Source organism: Spermophilus citellus (genome assembly GCF_964194105.1).
Source record: "Spermophilus citellus genome assembly, chromosome: 11".
NCBI classification, from domain to species: domain Eukaryota; kingdom Metazoa; phylum Chordata; class Mammalia; order Rodentia; family Sciuridae; genus Spermophilus; species Spermophilus citellus.
Window position 1 is genome coordinate 90,965,818 of NC_138192.1, and position 19,763 is coordinate 90,985,580.

Consider the following 19,763-nt stretch of genomic DNA (forward strand, 5'->3'; position numbering starts at 1 on the left):
ATGAAAAGTCTGAATTTTTCTCAAGAAAAATTTGTTCTAGCTTTCCCCATACAGCATATAAATTGGAAATCTCACAAAAAAGCACTCAGACTTGCTAAAGAAATTTGTGAGAACTAGAAACTGCTGTAGATTAGTATCTAACTGTTAGGATTCCCTTCAAACATAGTTCAGATACTTAGTCCTTTGACAGGGTGGGTGGATGAGTGAAAAAAGCAAACAGATGCATTTCTTCTAGCTAATCTCTTACAGTTCCCTATTTAAATTGAGTTAGGGTAGATTCTGGCAAAATCTCAATATCAAAATCTTCTAGGAAGATAAAGTTTGCAAAATTATTCATGCCTGAGACTGTTTCAGGCAATTTCTCAAAAATTTGCAGTTGTTAATGTTAAAAGGAGGAATAAACATACAGTGAGAATTCTCATGCTATAAACACAAAGCAAAGCATTTCCATATATGTTCATAAGTTCACAAACGTGTATGTAAGGCTAAAGTATGTAACATACATAAGCAGATGCACACAAGCTCCAGATGTGCTATTTTTCTAACTCTGTGGGTTCTGTCCTCTATAAGAGAAAAAGAAATATTAATCATTTCTTTTACTGCTAAGGGGATGGGTGCTGCTCTCATATTTCAGAAAGGGGCTGGAAAGTGAGGGAAGCCAAACTTTTTCCTATTTAAGGCCAGAGCAAAGGAATCTCAGTGGCTGAGTTTTATGACGGGCCTGGTGCTGAAGGGCAGGGAACAACTGATGGTGCTACTTTGAACTGCTTTTCTTTTCTCCTTTTTGCACAAAGAGTCTCATGTCTGATATTTAGACATGATGAGCTTTGTGCAAAAGGGAACCTGGTTACTTCTCACTCTGCTTCATCCCACTGTTATTTTGGCGCAACAAGGGTCAGGTGAGTAGGTATTGATTCCAAGAAACTTTCTGAGGTTTTCGTCTTTATTTCTTACAAAGAAGTATAAAGGGGAAAATCAGCCTCCTGAAAGATTTCTCTATGAACTCAATTGTGACATGTTAACCTGAGCATAATTTTGCTTTTTACATTTGTTCAAAAGAATAACATCATGTTTGTATTTAGAAGTTCTCTATGCATAAAATAAAGATTTTCTTGTACTAACTTGTTTTCATGTTTAAGGTACTGGAAACTTTTAAAAATGGTTTTAAAAGGCTTTCCTCCTGGACTGTTAAAGGCTTGGAATGCTTCCCTCTGCAGTCTGGAAGTTATTGGTTTCTTGTAATAATTTTATGTTCTCCTTTGTATGCTGGATTCTTTGTAAGGATAGAATGTTGAGTATTGTTTCTTCAATAAGATAAGACACTTTAAAAATAGCATGCATTAAGACTAGTCTAAAGGAAGTTATTATGAATCACTAAAATAGTTTAATATATTTCTGTAAAGTGGTAACAACAGAATATCTGTCAATGTTCCTTAAATGGATTCAGAGAGGTAAAAAGTTTCAACGTTCCTGATTTTATTGTTTCAAGCACTTGAGTAGTTGATCAATCCATATCTTCTAATAGTTTATGGTTACAGATCTAGTATTTCCTGCATGTTCTGTATTTTGGCTGCACTTATATTAATGAAGAGAATACTTTAAAAAGTGTTTTCCACAGGAATGTTTTTACTTTTCTACAAAGTAAAGACATTAAAGTTTGCCTTCAAAAAACAGATTGACTATATTTTTCCAATATTTGCATATAGAAAGTTTAGATGTTTTAAACACTCATTATTTATGTGAAATGGTTTTGTAAATTTGTATGTTCCTTATAGCCATGAAAATACTGAACCAATTAATTGAAATAACCACTTCAATATTAAACTTAAAGATAACTAGACAAAATCATTAGTTAACAAATTTTCTTTACATATAAACATGTTTATTTTTTAAGTTTATTTTTAATCTATAGTTTTTGCGATTAGTGTATAAGAAAAATTGTTTTTGATTTGTGATATCAAATATGTTTAGTATCTTCAAAAAATATATGCAAATGTGGGTGGAGGGAAATACCCAATGACAGTTCATTAGTTATATCATCCATGGCCACAGAAGAGGAGGAACACCCATATTCCTTGTTCCTTAGCCCCTCTCTCCCTTCCTTTTCCCTCCTCCTTGTCTCTCCACCCCTTTTGGCTCCTTAAGACATCCTCTGCCTTTTCCTTCCTCACTCATCACCCCACCCCCATCCAAGGCACAGCCCATCTCTCTTCATTGTTGCCTTCCCTTCCTCTCTCACTCCCTCCCTATCCCCATGAGAGCACCTCTTCCTCCATCTCTTCTCTCCCCTTGTCTCCTCATCCTTTCTCTCAAGCACTCCATTTTCTTTCCTTTCCTATCATTCCTCCCTTTCCCTTCCTATTCCGTCCCTCCTAGAAGATTCTACAAGTCTCAGTCCTCCCCTACGATAATAATTAATAGACCCCACCCCAATAAAGATTTTCACCTATTTTCTAAAGTTATTAATTTCTACTGATTTCTGGAGGAAACATCACAGAGTTCTCGCTCACTGACAAGACTACAAACTTGGGTTTGAGTTCAAAAGATCAGTTAACTATTTGTAATTACCTAGTGATTATAAGAGCTATGAGATATAAGCACTATGCTGTTTTCTTCTGAACTTTAGGAAGAAAAGGAGTGCTTGATACGTACATTGCCTTCACATCACATAAGTTCTTTTTGTTCACCTCTTTACATTTGTGTGCTCTTAAAAGAAGATGGGAGGGACTTTGTTTAACTTCATTGTTTGTGTCATGAAAAATATTTTAGATGCTTTAAGACACTGTGACTTATATTTCTTATAGGTTTTATAAGAAAAACCTGCTAATGGATAAGCTTTGGGGAGGTTACAGGAGGTGGCTGAATACATAGCACACTGGGAGTACCCTGTAGCGCTGGGGTGGGGGTGTCTTGCAAATGCCCAGCTACACCAGGAACAGCACAGCGCTGAAGCACACGAACTGTGGTCTACTCTGAGGTTTTTGGAGCATTAAAAAAAAAAAAAAGTCTTCACAAAGAATTTTGGTCTTTTTACAAATTTGTGAAAGATTTATTTTATACATGTGCTTTATTCCAGCAATGGAAAAACGTGATCTGTTTTATATTTCCTGTGGTTTATAAACATGCCAAGCTTTAGGTGCAAACACACGCCATCTAGTGGCTGATGGAGACACCACTTACATAACCAAAATCAGTATACAGGGAACTCAGCATTTTATAGTGAGATTTGAAAATATCATATGTGTGAATTTTAAGTATTAAACATTCTTTCTTAAATAGATGAAATGTTACCAATAAAATATAGCCAAATACACAAAACAATGGTGACAATATTTAAAGACATTGGAAATAAAATTTGTGGACCATTTCCACATTTTTACATTTGATTTTTTAAAAATATTTTTTCACTTTCAGAGACTCTGATGTAACCCTTTCTTGACATAAGTATTTTACTCACTGCTTATTAGATATGTAGATAGATGTAGAGATAAATATTACTAATTAATACTGTTTCATTCAGGCAGGGACAGAAACAGTTGTAATCCAGTGTGTTCTTTGAATTGTTAAATTTTTCTACAGTAATAATTTGACTAAAAGGAGTTGTGAACCTTTATATGTTTATATATTTCAAAAATAGAGATTCAGTTTCTCATTTCACATCATGATAATCTATTTTCCATTATGCTTAAAGAAAAAAATTTTTAACTGATCAGTTATCATTCAAGTTTTCTGACTTGTGCTGTCCCTATTATTAAACATACTTAACTAATGAAAAACAGAGTAGCATTAATTCACAAGAAACAATTGTACCTTAAAAGAACCTCTTTTTTTACATAATTGTTCTCAAATCTGTGTCACTCATCTCACATAGGTCTAGTACTTTAGTTGAGTTCATGAAATTAGGTAATGACAGAGTTAAGACTAGAACCCAAATCCTGTTAAACTTGGAGTACACAAAGCATAAATTTAAAATACCTGAACTCTCTTATTTTTGTAATTGTTTTTCACTGAAGAGAGATACCAAAAAATAGTACATAGTCCTAAAAAATAGTTGAGCTAGTATATTTATAAAGGTGAAAAGGGATAGGTACTTCTATGTTTAGTATTTAACTTTGAACTGGTAAAACTGTTTTGTTGTTGTTGTTGTTGTTGTTTTAAGAAGAGACTCAGAGTTTATGCTTTAACCAGAAATTATCATGGTCCTGTGAAAAATGTACATTAGTAGTAAATAAAGAATTATTGAAAGAAAATTTTTGTGGGTTTTGCTCATGATACCTTGCATTTCTTTACTCCTTCCAGAATACTCAACATCAGATAATCTGAAGGCCTGTATGTAAATAGGTATCTTTGCTTCAATTCGAAACATATAAAAGATCAAAGCCTCTGCAGCAATGCAGAGAAAGAAGGAAAGACTGAGAGAATAAAATGCCTTTTAACTAATTCAGATTCCTGGGTTGATGTCTTATTCATAGATTTATTTTTAAAATTTTCAACTATTCTCTGTGATTTTACCAGAATTATAGTTGAGACTAAAAGATAGTTCCTCATGAAAGCCACTATTCCACACCTACAGAGTCTTATGCCAAGTCTTGAGCTGTCACTCAGAGGAGAGTACCATCTACCAAAACTCCATGATTTCCATTGTGGATGTTGTTGCTTTTGTGCAGAGTTCCAAAGATTATGTAGCCAGTTCTTTCATTTTGTAACATCAAGTGATATCACCACCTTGAAGTGATTAAAGTGGATTGCTTATGAGCTAAAGCTTTAAAGATGAAAGATGCTATTACTTTTGCTAGACAAGGGGAACATTTGTAAAGTTTCCAGGTCTACAATAAGTTTCTGGAAACATCTCAGTGAATTGTTTTCTATAAAACAGTTTCCCTAGGGACTTTTCTTTTTAGCTCAGTCCCATCATTTGCCACACTCAGAAAACTAAGTTGCATGGTGTTTTTAAAAGTCCAGAATTTTCAACAGGGAAACTTTGCCTGTTTCATGTCAAGATGACAATGGAAAAAGTGAGTTCGCTTTTCTTACACAAATCATTTGTGAACAGCAATTCAGAGAGTTATATTAACCACTAGAATTTCTGTCTGTGCCTAATGAAAACATAGCAGAAGTGGATTCCTTTCAGATTAGCTAATAAAAGCCTTGTTTTTTTTCCATGACTGAGGTCAAACACTGCCATTTACATGCAACCTTAATGAACAAAAAAGAAAAGTTCAAAGAGGACAAAAAGCTACCAAAAATAAAGGATCCAGAAATCCCTAAAAGTTAAATTTTCCTTGAAAACTAACATTGAGAAATTACTGCTTTGGAAAATGGTATGTGTTTTTCTGAAACTCTTTCCATCCCCCTAATGGTATTTTGTTGTGGAGGATTACAAACAGATACTACAGTTCTTAAATAAATTAAAATCATAGAAACATTCTTTGGAGTTGTATGGTATGTTTTTAATGTCAGAGTATCATTCAGAGGAGAATTGTGATGAAGGTATATGTTCATTAACATGAACCACTTAGTAAGTAACTATATTTTCTGAAAATCAGCATCTTAGTAAGACATCCTGAATGTTTTTTCATTGGATGCAGAAACTTTGTCTATTTGTTATAGTTGTAATTGGAATCCTCCTTCTCTGTATGTAGTAAAATGGATGCTGTGCTTCTAAATCACATGTTGATCCTGTTGGTGGTCTGGATGCCATCAGGGTGGCCTTGGAGATATAACTTTTTTTCATAAGGTCAAGAGAAATAAACAATAGAATTTAACTCCAGATGCTTGTTTTGAGACCAGAGAGAAAAGACATTATTCAGAGAAATATTACCTCTCAAAAAATATGCTTTTTAGACTCTTATTTTAACCTTGCAGGATTTATAAACCACATGGGACAGAGTTTTGAAGCTTTCCTATGTAATCCTTCCCAGTCTTTGAAAGCAAAAAGGGAATAGAATGCAATGACTCAGAGTATTGAATGTAAGAGAAAGCCTTCCTAGATTAAAATTGTAGCTTTACCCTTGATGATGTAACCTTGGAGAAATTACTTACCATTTGTTTCAGCTTCTTCATCTGTAAAGTCAGGGTTATTGCAGGACTCATCTCATAGGGACTAAACCACTCAGAACAGTGCTTATAACATAGGAGATATTATAATATTCTGTCTGGTAATCCTAGTAGTAGTACTTGCAAATAAAATGGTCTAAGAAAGAAATTACTTAGTGACTTAGTGGTAAGAAAGGTCAAATGTAAATTTTTTGTTATCAAAGTATAATTTAATTTTATATCAAAGTATAATTTAATTTGTCAACTGTAACAGAATAAATAGTATATTCTTCAATGCTTTCATATTTGACATTAAAATATATTACAGATACAATTGCTGATGATTAGATATAAGATACTTTTAGATTTCTACTATCTATTTTTACTTTAGGCAGAATAAAAAAATTAATCAACATAAGAAAATTTTATTAGAAACACAAAATTATGTATCTATAAAGAATAAAGGAAACACCCAGAAATTATGATTCATAAAGTTTTGTTTCTTTTTTAAATTCTGATGGTGATAGAATAAGAAAAGTCTACCTTGCCCATGAAAAGTATAATTTTTAGATTGAAATTATCCATCTATATCAGGTACATATTTTTTTTTCTTCAGAATTTTTCTGTTAACTCATCTAACATATATGAATATAATATGTAAAATAAATATGTAAGCAGCAAAATGATTTCATAAAAATGTATATTTTCCAAACACTTGCGACATAATTTTAAAGATAAATCAAACTTATTTCATTTAGAAACTATATGAACTCCAAACACTCACATTTATAAAATATTCAAAAGTAATGGGAAAAAAAATGTTATGGTAATTTACATATCACATCTGTAATTTTTAGTTTTCCAGATTGCACAGTACCTTTTCCCAGATGAGAATTCAGTAAGAAGAGGAAAAAAAGTCACTCATTGCTCAAATTAAATTACCTATTTGTTAAGAAGCTTCATGGAATATTATTTTTACTTCAAAATGGTATTGAGATAAGCATACATTGCATTATATTTTAGTTCAGTTATAATATTATTTCAAGTTAACATGATTTAATATTAGAAAAAATGGAAACAAAAAAGTTGGAGGTTTAAGTCTATTGAAATACATAAAATTATGTTATTGACTTTATTTTTCTCTAAAGTTCCCAAACAGTGCTAGGAAAACAAAGAAGGTTAGAGTGAATTAAGATTAGAGTGAATCATTTTGTCTTATAATATAGATCTCTCAGTAAAGAGATGATTTAGTATAGTGCATCACTTGTGCAATTGCAGGTAAATTTATTTCATAAACTTACTTTTGAATAAGGAATAGAAATATCAAGTGACATGAGAGGTGGAGTTTTAAATTGCCAAATGGAACAGGAAGACTATCTTTAAACAACAACATTAAAGGAAGTAATTGTAAAATCTATTACCTTGTCCAGTAATAAAAATTAGAATGTTTACATTTTATTCAATGTTTTTTCAAAAAATATTCAACTTATCTTTTATCAAAGTTACTCTGACAATAACTAAGAAAATGAGATGACTTACTTCTGAATCTTATTTTCTATTCTATTTTTGAATAGTGTTAATAGCTACCAAAAGCATTTTATTCCACTTGAAGACAAAACATTCTTTTTCTTGGCTTTTCCATGATTTTTCCATGTACTGAGGGCCTAAGACATCTGTATAAGAGGTTGAGCTTTTGGTAGCGTGTATTACTAACCATATATAGTCAGGCACAGAAATGACAAATTAGAAAAAGCTGTGCAATTCTGAAAAGAAAGATGGCTCTCCTAAAGGCAATTTCTTGAAAGGTTTTAAGTAGAAACTTGTGGTTGAACATCAGCCCTTTCTCTGTTTCTCCATTACCTTTTCAGTGGAAATTAAATGTTATGGTAGCAAGCAAGACTGTATTAATTTTTATGTTATTTTTTAAGCATGCCAAATTTATTTTTTTACTTAGAACAAAATGACTTTCTAAAGCAAAACAAAGCATACACACATCATGTTAATTGTCATGAGCAGATCAAAAGAAAATGAACAGAGTTGATTTCCTAGAAGTTAAGAACAGAATGGTGGTTGCCAGGGGCTGGGAGAGGGGCAGGGGCCCAAGGAGAGGTGGTGAAGGGGAGATGAAGAAATGTTGACTGACCCATGGGTACTAAGCTACAGTTTAATGAAATAGGATGTCTATAGATAACAACAGTGCACTGTACATTTTTAAAGAACTAGAAAGAATTTTAGAAGTTTTCACCATAAACAAATGATAAATGTTTGAGGTAATAAATATGCTTAATTTAAATTAATAATAAAATAATGCATACATGTATCAGAACATTAGATAGTATCCCATTGACATGTATAATTTCATGTTTTATCAATCTAAAATGAATTTGAAAATATGTTAAAAGAAGAAAACAATAAAAGTACTCTAAGATGATATTTATATTGAGGCTTAAATTTGGAAACAAGAAGCAAAATAATAATTTTTATTTATATAACACTTGTGTGTAACCTAATTATAACAAATACAAATTTTTAGTCAATATTTGTCTCTTTCATTTAATAGTTTTCAGAACAAACAGAATATGCTATATTTCTACCAATATGAAAACACCCTCAATGACACATAAACACAGGATGATGCAAACATTGGATAAAATATGATTTATGCTGACTTCAAGACAAATTAAAAACAAAGGAAGAGAAGCTACTTAAAATATGAGTTGTTTAAACCTCTTTAGCTGTTATCTTCATGTGACTTTAATATGCCATGGGTATTCCATAGCTATTTTGTATAACCCACTTACTATATTAAATGTAGCAAGATATTTCTGATCAAGAGAGAAAGAGCTGAAAGAATCCTAAGCACAATCTAGTAGTATTTGAAGGGTCTGGGTGTGGCATGAAATTCGGTTTTCATTGGAAAAATCTTGAGCTGAAAATAATCTGAAGGAACATTTTATATACAGTTGATACGGAGGTTTTAAAATCATCCACTTTAAGAAAAGGAAACCAATACAAAGATGGAAGAATGTACTTTTAAATCTTTTATCTCAAAACTTTCAGATTTTTTTTCTGCAAACCAATGGACTTAGTTCTTAAAGATGTCAGTTCTGCATATAAAATAAATGAATAGAATGCCTAGCCCCTCTTATGTTATCATTGTTCGTAAAATGAAAAAAGATTATTGGGCTTCTTTTAAATGTTTTCCACAATATCATCCAATAGTCTTACTTTCCATCATGGTAATAAGCATTTTGACACTCAGCTTTTACAATCACTAAGAATAAAGAAATGTTTCTTTAAAAGTTTAGATACACCTTTCCCATGTTCTCATGTATCTGTTTTAAGCACGGAGAAGGAATTGGAGTAACTTTTCTAAATAGATCCTTTCTTCCTATTTAAAATTTCAATAAAACTACCATGTTATTTTTTCTTTTCTTTTCTTTCTTTCTTTTTTTTTTTTTTCATTTCTGAACTCTAGCCCACTCTGGGAAGTTGTAACACAAAATAAGAATGGGTTTTTAAACTTCTAGAATTGACCAAGAACTTTCCAGGTGTTTCACAACTGTGTATCTAACTGTGACTAACTTTGTTTCTGCACAAATGTGTGGAAATGAGAAATAGAAGCAATTTCATACTCCACAGAGTTTGCAGATACAGAGATCCTCCATTTTGGTGAACTTTTAGCTTAACCTTTAGACTCAAAGTATTTATGAATCTAAATTATTACTTCAAAAAGGCAGATGATGCTGAAGATACAAGAACTCGAAAAGGTGATCTTTGGGACTGTGTATAGTGTCAGCGGTGAAATCTCAGGAGTACTGAAAACTCTTTTGGTCAGTAGGCAACAACACAACATGTACTTTTAAAATAGATGCCTCCTCTGAACCATGCCGTCTTCAGACCATATTTAATGTCCTTGGCTTTAAGAAAATAAAAATTTCACTGTCTCACAAAACTGAGAAAGTGCTCAACAGTATATTGTTTAAAACTGCTTTTTTAGATGTTTTAAAACTTATTATTATTTATTCAATTATTGGCAAACTATCATAGTAATCTTCAAGAATTAAAGTTTGTATTTAACCACAAACCACAGATAATGCTTCAAGAATTGAGACCAGGTTTAACTTTGACAGTTTCTAAGCTGATTCATTGTTAATAGCAACTGAATCCAGGATCTTGCATATAATTAGGAATCGAGGCTAAAATTTTGGTTGAGGCAAATTCTTTACCATTTTAAGCCACAAATACACACGGTCATGATTCATATTTTTCCCTTTTATTTCTACTTATTCCTTGCCAATATTTATTGTAAGAACATATCTCTCTTTCCCTCTCTTTCACTCCTCCTCCCTTCCTCTCTTCTCTCTCCCCCTCCTCTGCCATCACCACCACCACCACTTCCTTTTTGTGAATTGAAGACTTCTTTACATTCATATAGAGTATACAACATATTGCCATATAATATTGACCTACTAACGACAAACAAAGCTACCAGTGACATACAGTGCATATAAGTGTTGTGAATGTCTTTCAGGAAATTTTGAAAGAGTTTTATACTGCCAAGATTAACTCATCTTTCCTATGAATTTCTCAACTAAGTTAATAAAATATAGAAGTTCTTTTGAGTTAGTTACAAAATCATCTTGTTAATTTAATGCTCCCATCTACTGTTAAACCCAAGAATAACAATTTGGATAGAAAGCTTATTTTCAATTGAACAATTAATGAATAAATAAATGTTTAAATGCTTGAAAGATATCCATGGAAAACATTTAAAAGAAGCCCAATAATATTTTTCATTTTAGTATAAATGAAATTAAAATTTCTGTTATTTTAAAATTGACTATTTTAAGGAAAATTTCCTTTGTTGTGTTGTGTCATTTATGTTAATTAGCAGATTTGGTGTTTTAAGCAATCTCTCCTAGTCTTAGCAAATGATGTAGGAAAGATATGATTTTCTAATGAAAGGGAGAATACATTTGTTCCAAACTATCTCTACTTTGGGTGTTGTCAATAGCCATGACTGCATAACTAAAATAACATTGTATCCTGTAATTTACTCTCTACCTTTAGAGGATGGCTGCACCTATCTTGGTCAGACCTATGCAGCTCGAGATGTCTGGAAGCCGGAACCATGCCAAGTATGTGTCTGTGACGCGGGATTTGTTCTCTGCGATGACATACTATGTGATGACGAAGGTTTAGACTGCCCCAACCCAGAAATCCCATTTGGAGAATGTTGTGCAATTTGCCCACCGAGTCCAAGACCTGTGAGTACCAAGAAATTTTGTACATCTTCAAGATTCTGGTTAAAATACATGAATAGCTTCTACATAAGAGCTTCAAAAGAAATTTAAATTATGTCTGTCCAATAGTCATTCCAGTATTATAAGTAAATGGCAATTTAAAGCATTTAACATGGTTTAACAAACAAACATGTAAATTGTGATGTAGTTCTTGGAAAATTTTTTTCTCTGTCTTGTTTAATCTGTATCTTTTCCATTTACTAGACTACACGTCCTTCTCCTGGTCAAGGACGTCAAGGCCCCAAAGGAGATCGAGTAAGTAAACATTCTTCAGGGGAATAAATTCATGTTATGATAATTATTTTCCATGTCCTTTCCATGTCCTTTTCAGATTTGAACTTTAATTAGTCAGACATTTTTCTTTAGTATTCCATATCTAAATAATGAGATCAAATGACAAACTAAAAATTCATAATTACTCATGTCAATATTTATATTGCCAAAAATTCATATAATGTCTTTATACATTATAATCAAATTATTCACAAATTTTGCATAAAAAGGCATTTATTCATTAGAAAAGATATCACTTGCACTGATTCCTAATGCCATAAAGCAGAGAAGCAAAAATATGATAATGATTCTTTTTTTTTTTTAATTATTTTATTGTTGGTTGTTCAAAACATTACATAGTTCTTATTATACCAAATTTCACAGATTGATTCAAGTGAGTTATGAACTCCCATTTTTACCCCGTATACAGATTGCTGTGTCACATCAGTTACATTTCCATTGATTTACAAATTGCTTTTCTAGTGACTGATGTATTCTGCTGTCTATCCCATTCTCCACTGTCCCCTCACCCCTCCCCTCCCCTCCCCTCCCCTACTCTCTCTCCATCCCCTCTACTATAAATCGTTTCTTCCACTTATATAATTTTTCTCCTACTCCTCCTTTCCTCTTATATGTAATTGTGTATAACCCTGAGGCTCACCTTCCAGTTCCATGCAATTTCCCTTAACTCTCACTTTCCCTCCCGCCTATCTTTACCCCACACACTTCAGATAGAGCCCTAACATCCAGAGTATACAAAGAACTCAAAAAATTAGATAATAAGATAACAAATAACCCAATCAACAAATGGGCCAAGGACCTGAACAGACACTTCTCAGAGGAGGACATACAATCAATCAACAAGTACATGAAAAAATGCTCACCATCTCTAGCAGTCAGAGAAATGCAAATCAAAACCACCCTAAGATACCATCTCACTCCAGTAAGATTGGCAGCCATTAAGAAATCCAACAACAACAAGTGCTGGCGAGGATGCGGGGAAATGGGTACACTTGTTCATTGTTGGTGGGACTGCAAAATGGTGCAGCCAATTTGGAAAGCAGTATGGAGATTTCTTGGAAAGTTGGGAATGGAACCACCATTTGACCCAGCTATTCCCCTCCTCGGTCTATTCCCTAAAGACCTAACAAGAGCATGCTACAGGGACACTGCTATATCGATGTTCATAGCAGCACAATTCACGATAGCAAGATTGTGGAACCAACCTAGAAGCCCTTCAATAGATGAATGGATAAAAAAAATGTGGCATTTATACACAATGGAGTATTACTCTGCAATAAGAAATGACAAAATCATAGAATTTGGAGGGAAATGGATGGCATTAGAGCAGATTATGCTAAGTGAAGCTAGCCAATCCTTAAAAAACAAATGTCAAATGTCTTCTTTGATATAAGGGGAGTAACCAAGGACAGGGTAGAGACGAAGAGCTGGAGAAGAAGAATAACATTGATAATGATTCTTAATCACAGGATGTTTCACTCTTTTGATTACGTTTATCCTTAATTTTTTTAGGGCCCTCCTGGTATTCCTGGGAGAAATGGTGACCCTGGTATCCCAGGGCAACCAGGTTCCCCTGGTTCTCCTGGCTCCCCTGGAATCTGTGAACCATGTCCTGGTGGTCAGGTAATGAATTATAGGACTAAAGATTCTCCTTAAAACAGAACCTAGTTTAGGAAAAGTTAGAAAATCTTTATGTTTAGGAAAAATTAGAAAATCTTTATGAGTTTTAAAAAGAGTTTTCCAAAAAGCAATTCAGCAAGAAGCAAATAATATTGTCTAATTTATTCTTATCCTGGTAACCAAGTAGAACCTATCTTTAGACTTGGAACAAAAATTTAAAAGTTTCAAAAAATTCAATAAGTATATGATCATTTCTAATATTAGTTTTTTTTCCCCCTGTAACAATGCTTAATTTGGGATACAACTATTAGGCTTATCTAACCATAAATCCAGAGATATAAATTTTATTTGTTTCATTAAGTGTTTAGAAAAGTAATTTGACTTAACCAGTTTCCAGTACAAAATGAGAAGTTTGGATTTTATAATCTCAAGATTCTTTAAACTTCAAGTCTAGGATTCTACGCAATGCTATAGATATTGCTTAGTAATAATGGTTTAAATGAGAGTATTTAAGATCGAATTTGAGCATTAACATTGAATCTGTATTTAACAATTTAGTTGAAATATTCATGCATTATACAAGCAAGTGTTTTGTAGTATGTCTAATATCTAAAGTTATAGAGAAACAGAACAAACAAGATAATTAGTATATACCACCTCTGTTGGCATGCAGAAGCCTTCTACCAGTGAAGAGTAGCTGTTGCCTGAACTTCTTCAAAGTGCTTTTGAAAATAACTGTGATCTATTTGTTAAAGTGAGCATGTTTCTCTAATCTCCGCCGCAGAACTATTCTCCCCAGTATGACTCTTATGACGTCAAGGCTGGAGGTTTAGGAGCAGGAGCTGGCTTTCCTGGTCCAGCTGTAAGTATAAATATTTCTCAGCATTTTAGAGTATTGTTTACCCTTCCAGTTTCTTAAATTTCAAATAATGTTCTAAAAACCTGGTATTTTGTGAACTTTTACAAAATAGCTTATCCTATTTTAAGGTTGTGAAAGAAGATGTTACATTATCTTGTTTCTTCTCTCAGTTTTTCCTCATATATTTTCCTTCCAGGCCTGTAATTCCACTTCCTATATGACCACCTGAATGGGTAGGGGGTTCACCTGCTTACATGCTTCATGTTGGGGCTCACACATTTTCTAATTTTTAATCAAATGTTGTCACATTTTGCTTCCACTTTTCATCTTTCTCACCCAAATTTTCAGTCTTATTTTTATATCTTTCATTCATTAAAGATTACTTTCTAGATAATAGCACGAGTAATGACTGGTCAATATCTCAATCTGCCTTGCCTCCAATTCTCAAAATCAAATAGAAATGTTACCAGAATTCATTGATTCTTTATACTCTACCTTAAATAATAATTATGTATGTGTACCTGAAGGACTTCCTCCAAGTAAATGACTTAGAGTTTTAATAGAAGAAAACAGCAAAAACCTTTGAAACCTGGGCACCCATACACGATAACATACATAGTAACCCACAAAAAATTACCTTCGTTTAGAATAGCCTTTCAGGAGGATCAGTAATAGAGAAGGTTATGATTGTCATTGCAAGTATCTACCACAGGAGAGTAAATGGAATATGGCACTGAATTCTCTGGGATTGTAGAGGACTGCTGTCCAAATCATTGGACCTCATATCATGACTTCCAAAACAAGAAAACACAAACTTTTTACTGATCCAAATGGCCTTTAAAAAAAAAAAAAAAAAAAAAAAAAAGGCCCTTTTAGTGGGTAGAAAGTAAGTTGCAAAAAGAATTTTTTACAAATCTGTAAAGTTTTAAGGGCTGTGATTTTTTTGTATTTTTCAAAGCCACAAGGAGAATTTATGTGACATTGCATCTTAGCTAAATTTGCATTATGAATCCTATTATTTTAATTGGGCCTATAAAGTTAAATAAAACTACCACTTATGGACACTCCAGAAAAATGATTACAAGAAAAATCTTAATTGAAAACTGTTGTTTTATAAATGTATTATCATTATTTAGAAACAGCATACTACAGAACTGGTTTTTTAGTTTAGCTTTTATTTCTGAATGATGATAATCCATTTGTTGTAATTTTACAAATTATTGTTTTACCATGTGTGATGATTCTCATATGCACATCTAAATCTCCATATCAATGCAACTCTGTGATATCTATACCAATAGATACTTATGAGGTTTGAGGTTGATTTACATTATTATTTTAGAAACTCAGATCATTGGACTTATAGTATGCAGATAAAGATTTTCCCACACTGAGTTTGGCTACTAGATAAGAAATTGCATCCTCACTGATGCAGTGTCAATCAAACACTGCAGGGATTCTCATAGCATTTTGTACTCATTTTTCTAGCTTTTGAATTCCCTTCTTTAAAGATAAAATTTAACATTTTATAATATTTATTAATAATTTTATGGGTTCTGGGATAATTTCATCTGCAGTAATGTTTTCTTTTTAAGATCTTCTTTGAATATCTCATAAATGTATCTATATTAGTGAAGAGTTAACATATAATGAGATACAGTTGTTTGCATTAAAATAAATACCAGCATTCTATCTAAATAGTCATGTCTCTGAAGAACATGTACAGTGTACTTCATACTAATTTACTTTATATTTACATTCAAATTTATATTCCAGGGTCCTCCAGGCCCTCCTGGCCCCCCTGGTACATCTGGTCATCCTGGTTCCCCTGTAAGTATGGCACTGGGGCTTTCTGCTTCATGGATGTACAAATTAATGTAGAACCTGCTATCATTTAGTTATTTTAGCATGCACAATCCTAATTAAAGGAAGTTACAACCAATAAACTGACTATTTTTTTAAGTGATAGAATTCCAGATTTGATTCCTTTATACAAATAGTTACTAGCTATTAAAAAACTTGGTAAAATTAAATCACATGTTTTATTGTCTATAATATGACTTTGAGTTTAAAACAATTCAGTTTCAATGGAATGATATGAATGGAATGGAATATATTATCTTCATATTCTAGTCTGAAAATAAAATTTTGGTTTCAGTACTTATAAACTGGAATAAACTTGTTGACTGCATTCACAAATCCATATTTCCTACCATCTTCAAAATGCAAATGGCTAATATGAAGATTTTGTTACTTTAAAAATATTTACTTATTAATTATTCACCAGGGTTCGCCAGGATACCAAGGTCCCCCCGGTGAACCAGGGCAAGCTGGTCCTGCAGTAAGTAACAACTAAAGCTATATTTAATAAATTGACAACACAAGGTAGACAACCAATTTCTGTAGGGAAAGTCTCTTTGTTTTCTAAAATAGCCATAGATCTCTATAGAGTGAAGATTACATTTATGTTTAAGTTTTACACAATAAATAACATTTTTATGGTATTTGAATTGGTTTCAAAATTTTTAGGGATTCTTTGGTTAATTATCAAAATTGTCCACTTCATAGAGTAAATCTCTTAAATACAGATTTCATTTCTTGTAACGACTCAGTTCACCTATATATCTACTCTATTGGTATGCATGCACATATACATATTTATATAATAGGAATTAGCATAATGAGTCTTCCAGAGGATATAGTATGTAAATAAACAAGAAGTGGAGCTATCTTAATATTTCAAAATATTAAGAAATATCTGCATATTTAGATATATTCATTATCTCAACAAATGTAAAAGAACATTTGAATATACAAATACATGCACATAGCATAAAATATAGATACAGGGGACTTACTTTTCATTAAAATAAATTTAATTAAAAGTAAAAAATTGTATAGAATAGATGTATAATACTAGTTCAGTAAGTATAAATTTCATGATGAGAATCATTGAAAGAATTTTCAAAATGGTAGTCCCTTCTAGGAGGCACATAATGGGTTATAATAAACTGTAACAGAAAAGTTTATAAATATGTTTTTTATTTTCTTATTTTAGGGCCCTCCAGGACCTCCTGGTGCTATAGGTCCATCTGGTCCTGCTGGAAAAGATGTAAGTTTTTAAGGACTGGATGAGGATACAGCAAAATTCTATTTGGAGTGTTCTAAACAGCATATGCCATATAGCAGAATCTCAGAGGGAATAACATTATTTGAAATTTTATGTCTTAACAACGTTTTAGCTCATAAGGGGTTGAGAATTTATACTATATTTACATAGCTATACATACCATTTGTTGAATTCTAAACTAATAGAACTCCAAATGTACTTCCTAACTATAAAGAAGACTTATCCAGTGAATATATCATTTAAATGAAGGAGGTGTGATTTTCTTATGTGTGCCTCTTGTCATGAAAAAAATTGATAACAGTATTTTATTAGCTGTAAGATTCATGGATACCTTAATACTATGCCATTCTTTTTTCTAATTTCCAATGATAAATTCTTCTCACTAGGTTGAGGCAGGGGCATATCTCAGTGATGAGAGGCACCTGCATCATCTCTTTATAAGTTTATATCAGGGTAGGAGAAGTCCTCCTCAATCCTTCTACTAATAAACAACTCTGTGAGTTTTAGTGAGTTCTTCATGCAAATTAATCAGACCACTTGTCGTTTGCAATGTATTTTCTCATACAGGACTCTCATGTACTCTATTTCTCCATCTAGGGAGAGTCAGGAAGACCCGGACGACCCGGAGAGCGAGGATTGCCTGGACCTCCCGTAAGTCTGATAAATTAATCATAATTAGCTTAGCTTGAAAATTATTACATGGCTAAATTGAATTAATAAAAAATAGAAAACATTTTGCTACTTAGCTGATTCTATTTGAAGGTTTGTTGATATTTTTTCTCATGTGCTACTTCTAGGGTATTAAAGGCCCGGCTGGCATGCCTGGATTCCCTGGTATGAAAGGACACAGAGTAAGTAGAATTTCTATATTACCTATGGGGTGCTCCATTTGGTTGTGTTTACTTACTTGCCTAACCAATTTTAGTGGACAATTCATTTTTTACCAAAAGTAGTTGATTCTGACAATTAGGTGATTTGATGTTTGTAAAATACTAACAAACTTATTTGTTAATCAAACTAAGAATTTTATGCAAATGATTGAGTTGATTGGAAGTGTATGGAAAGGCTTGGTTAAGAATAATTTACTTTTCTTACTATAAGATATATTATTATTTAGTCAATATAAATTCAATTGGGCCTTTATCCATGAGTGCATTAGATAGATTCAACCAAGTCTAAAATTCTATGAACTAATGGGAATAAAATCAACACTAGTGTTTCAGTCTATAGTAAAGTCAACATTCTAAAATCAGATGAAATGGTACTTTCTAGTTTCATTTTTTTTTTTGCTGTAAAATCAAATATCTTCAACCCATTTAAATTTTTATATTATTTAAATTAATGTTGTAAAGGGTGCTATGTAGTAAAAGCTAATAATACAAATTTAATGTAAAGTTTACCAATCATTCTGGATTGCAAATAAGTTTAATATGTTTATTTTTATATATTTCATAGGGCTTTGATGGACGAAATGGAGAAAAGGGTGAAACAGGTGCTCCTGGATTAAAGGTAAACTGTATTTCCATATGATCATTTTCATCTGATCAAATCCTATTTTTATAAGTAAATCAATTTAAATTTTAAAGCAATTATATTGTGGAGCTTATTTTTTTCTGAAATTTATCAGAATTTTACATGTTAGGAGTTGAATAATAGTGACTATTTGAGATACTCTATTAAAGTTTCCATGAAACAGAGCTTGAAAAGTCTAGATTAAAATGGTTGAACATTGCAGTGTAACTCATTAATTACTTATGTTTAGTCTTTGTTCTTTTAAAATGCAGAAACTGAGATTACTGATAAAATAAAATGCTAACGAACATTTGATATCATTAAGATACTTCTTTTTCTTAGGTTCATTATATTTTCCATACCATATTTTTTTTAAATAAAAGATCCTCTTTCTGTTGTATAAAATGTTGACATATTTTATGTGCATCTAGGGTGAAAACGGTCTTCCAGGTGAAAATGGAGCTCCTGGACCCATGGTAATTATGTTTCATAATAAAATTCTCATGATTACTATCAACCTCCACCTAACCCTAAACTTGCTTTTCTCCCTCCCAACTGTTGTTATGCATGTCAACTTTAAAGTAAGATCATATTTTCAATTTCACTCTGCAGGGTCCAAGAGGGGCTCCTGGTGAGAGAGGACGGCCAGGACTTCCTGGAGCTGCAGTGAGTATCCCTAAAAGCACAACCCAATTATATGCCAGAATGACAGATAAGAGTCTCAGGTAGACACACTGTGAAAATCTTCAGAAAAATATCTTTTATGCAAGACTATATCAAAGTCAAACCAAGTAAATTTCTGGCTATAATTACATGAAAGTGAGTAAGATTTTGACAACTATTATATCTGTTGATAGTATTTCTTTTCAAGATGACTTAGCATATGTCATGAGACCATTATATATGAATTCAGTTCTGAAAACACAGAATCTAATCCTTCTACATTTGATCAATGCTATACATATCAGAATTGTAGCAACTTGACCATAAAAATATATAATTAGTA

General features: G+C 32.3%; 1 protein-coding gene across 1 annotated transcript in view; it reads left to right on the forward strand.

Moving 5' to 3' along the window:
- The first annotated feature begins 686 nt into the window (after nt 1-686).
- The window catches only part of COL3A1 (collagen type III alpha 1 chain), a 39,028-nt gene continuing 19,951 nt past the window's right edge, over nt 687-19,763 (forward strand). The window contains exons 1-13 of the mRNA XM_081261940.1: nt 687-899; nt 11,110-11,306; nt 11,547-11,597; nt 13,149-13,259; nt 14,041-14,118; nt 15,892-15,945; nt 16,403-16,456; nt 17,174-17,227; nt 17,843-17,896; nt 18,043-18,096; nt 18,701-18,754; nt 19,189-19,233; nt 19,370-19,423. Of these exons, the coding sequence (XP_081118066.1) occupies nt 818-899; nt 11,110-11,306; nt 11,547-11,597; nt 13,149-13,259; nt 14,041-14,118; nt 15,892-15,945; nt 16,403-16,456; nt 17,174-17,227; nt 17,843-17,896; nt 18,043-18,096; nt 18,701-18,754; nt 19,189-19,233; nt 19,370-19,423 (942 nt within the window). The 5' untranslated portion in view covers nt 687-817. The remainder of the gene's footprint in view (nt 900-11,109; nt 11,307-11,546; nt 11,598-13,148; nt 13,260-14,040; nt 14,119-15,891; nt 15,946-16,402; nt 16,457-17,173; nt 17,228-17,842; nt 17,897-18,042; nt 18,097-18,700; nt 18,755-19,188; nt 19,234-19,369; nt 19,424-19,763) is intronic.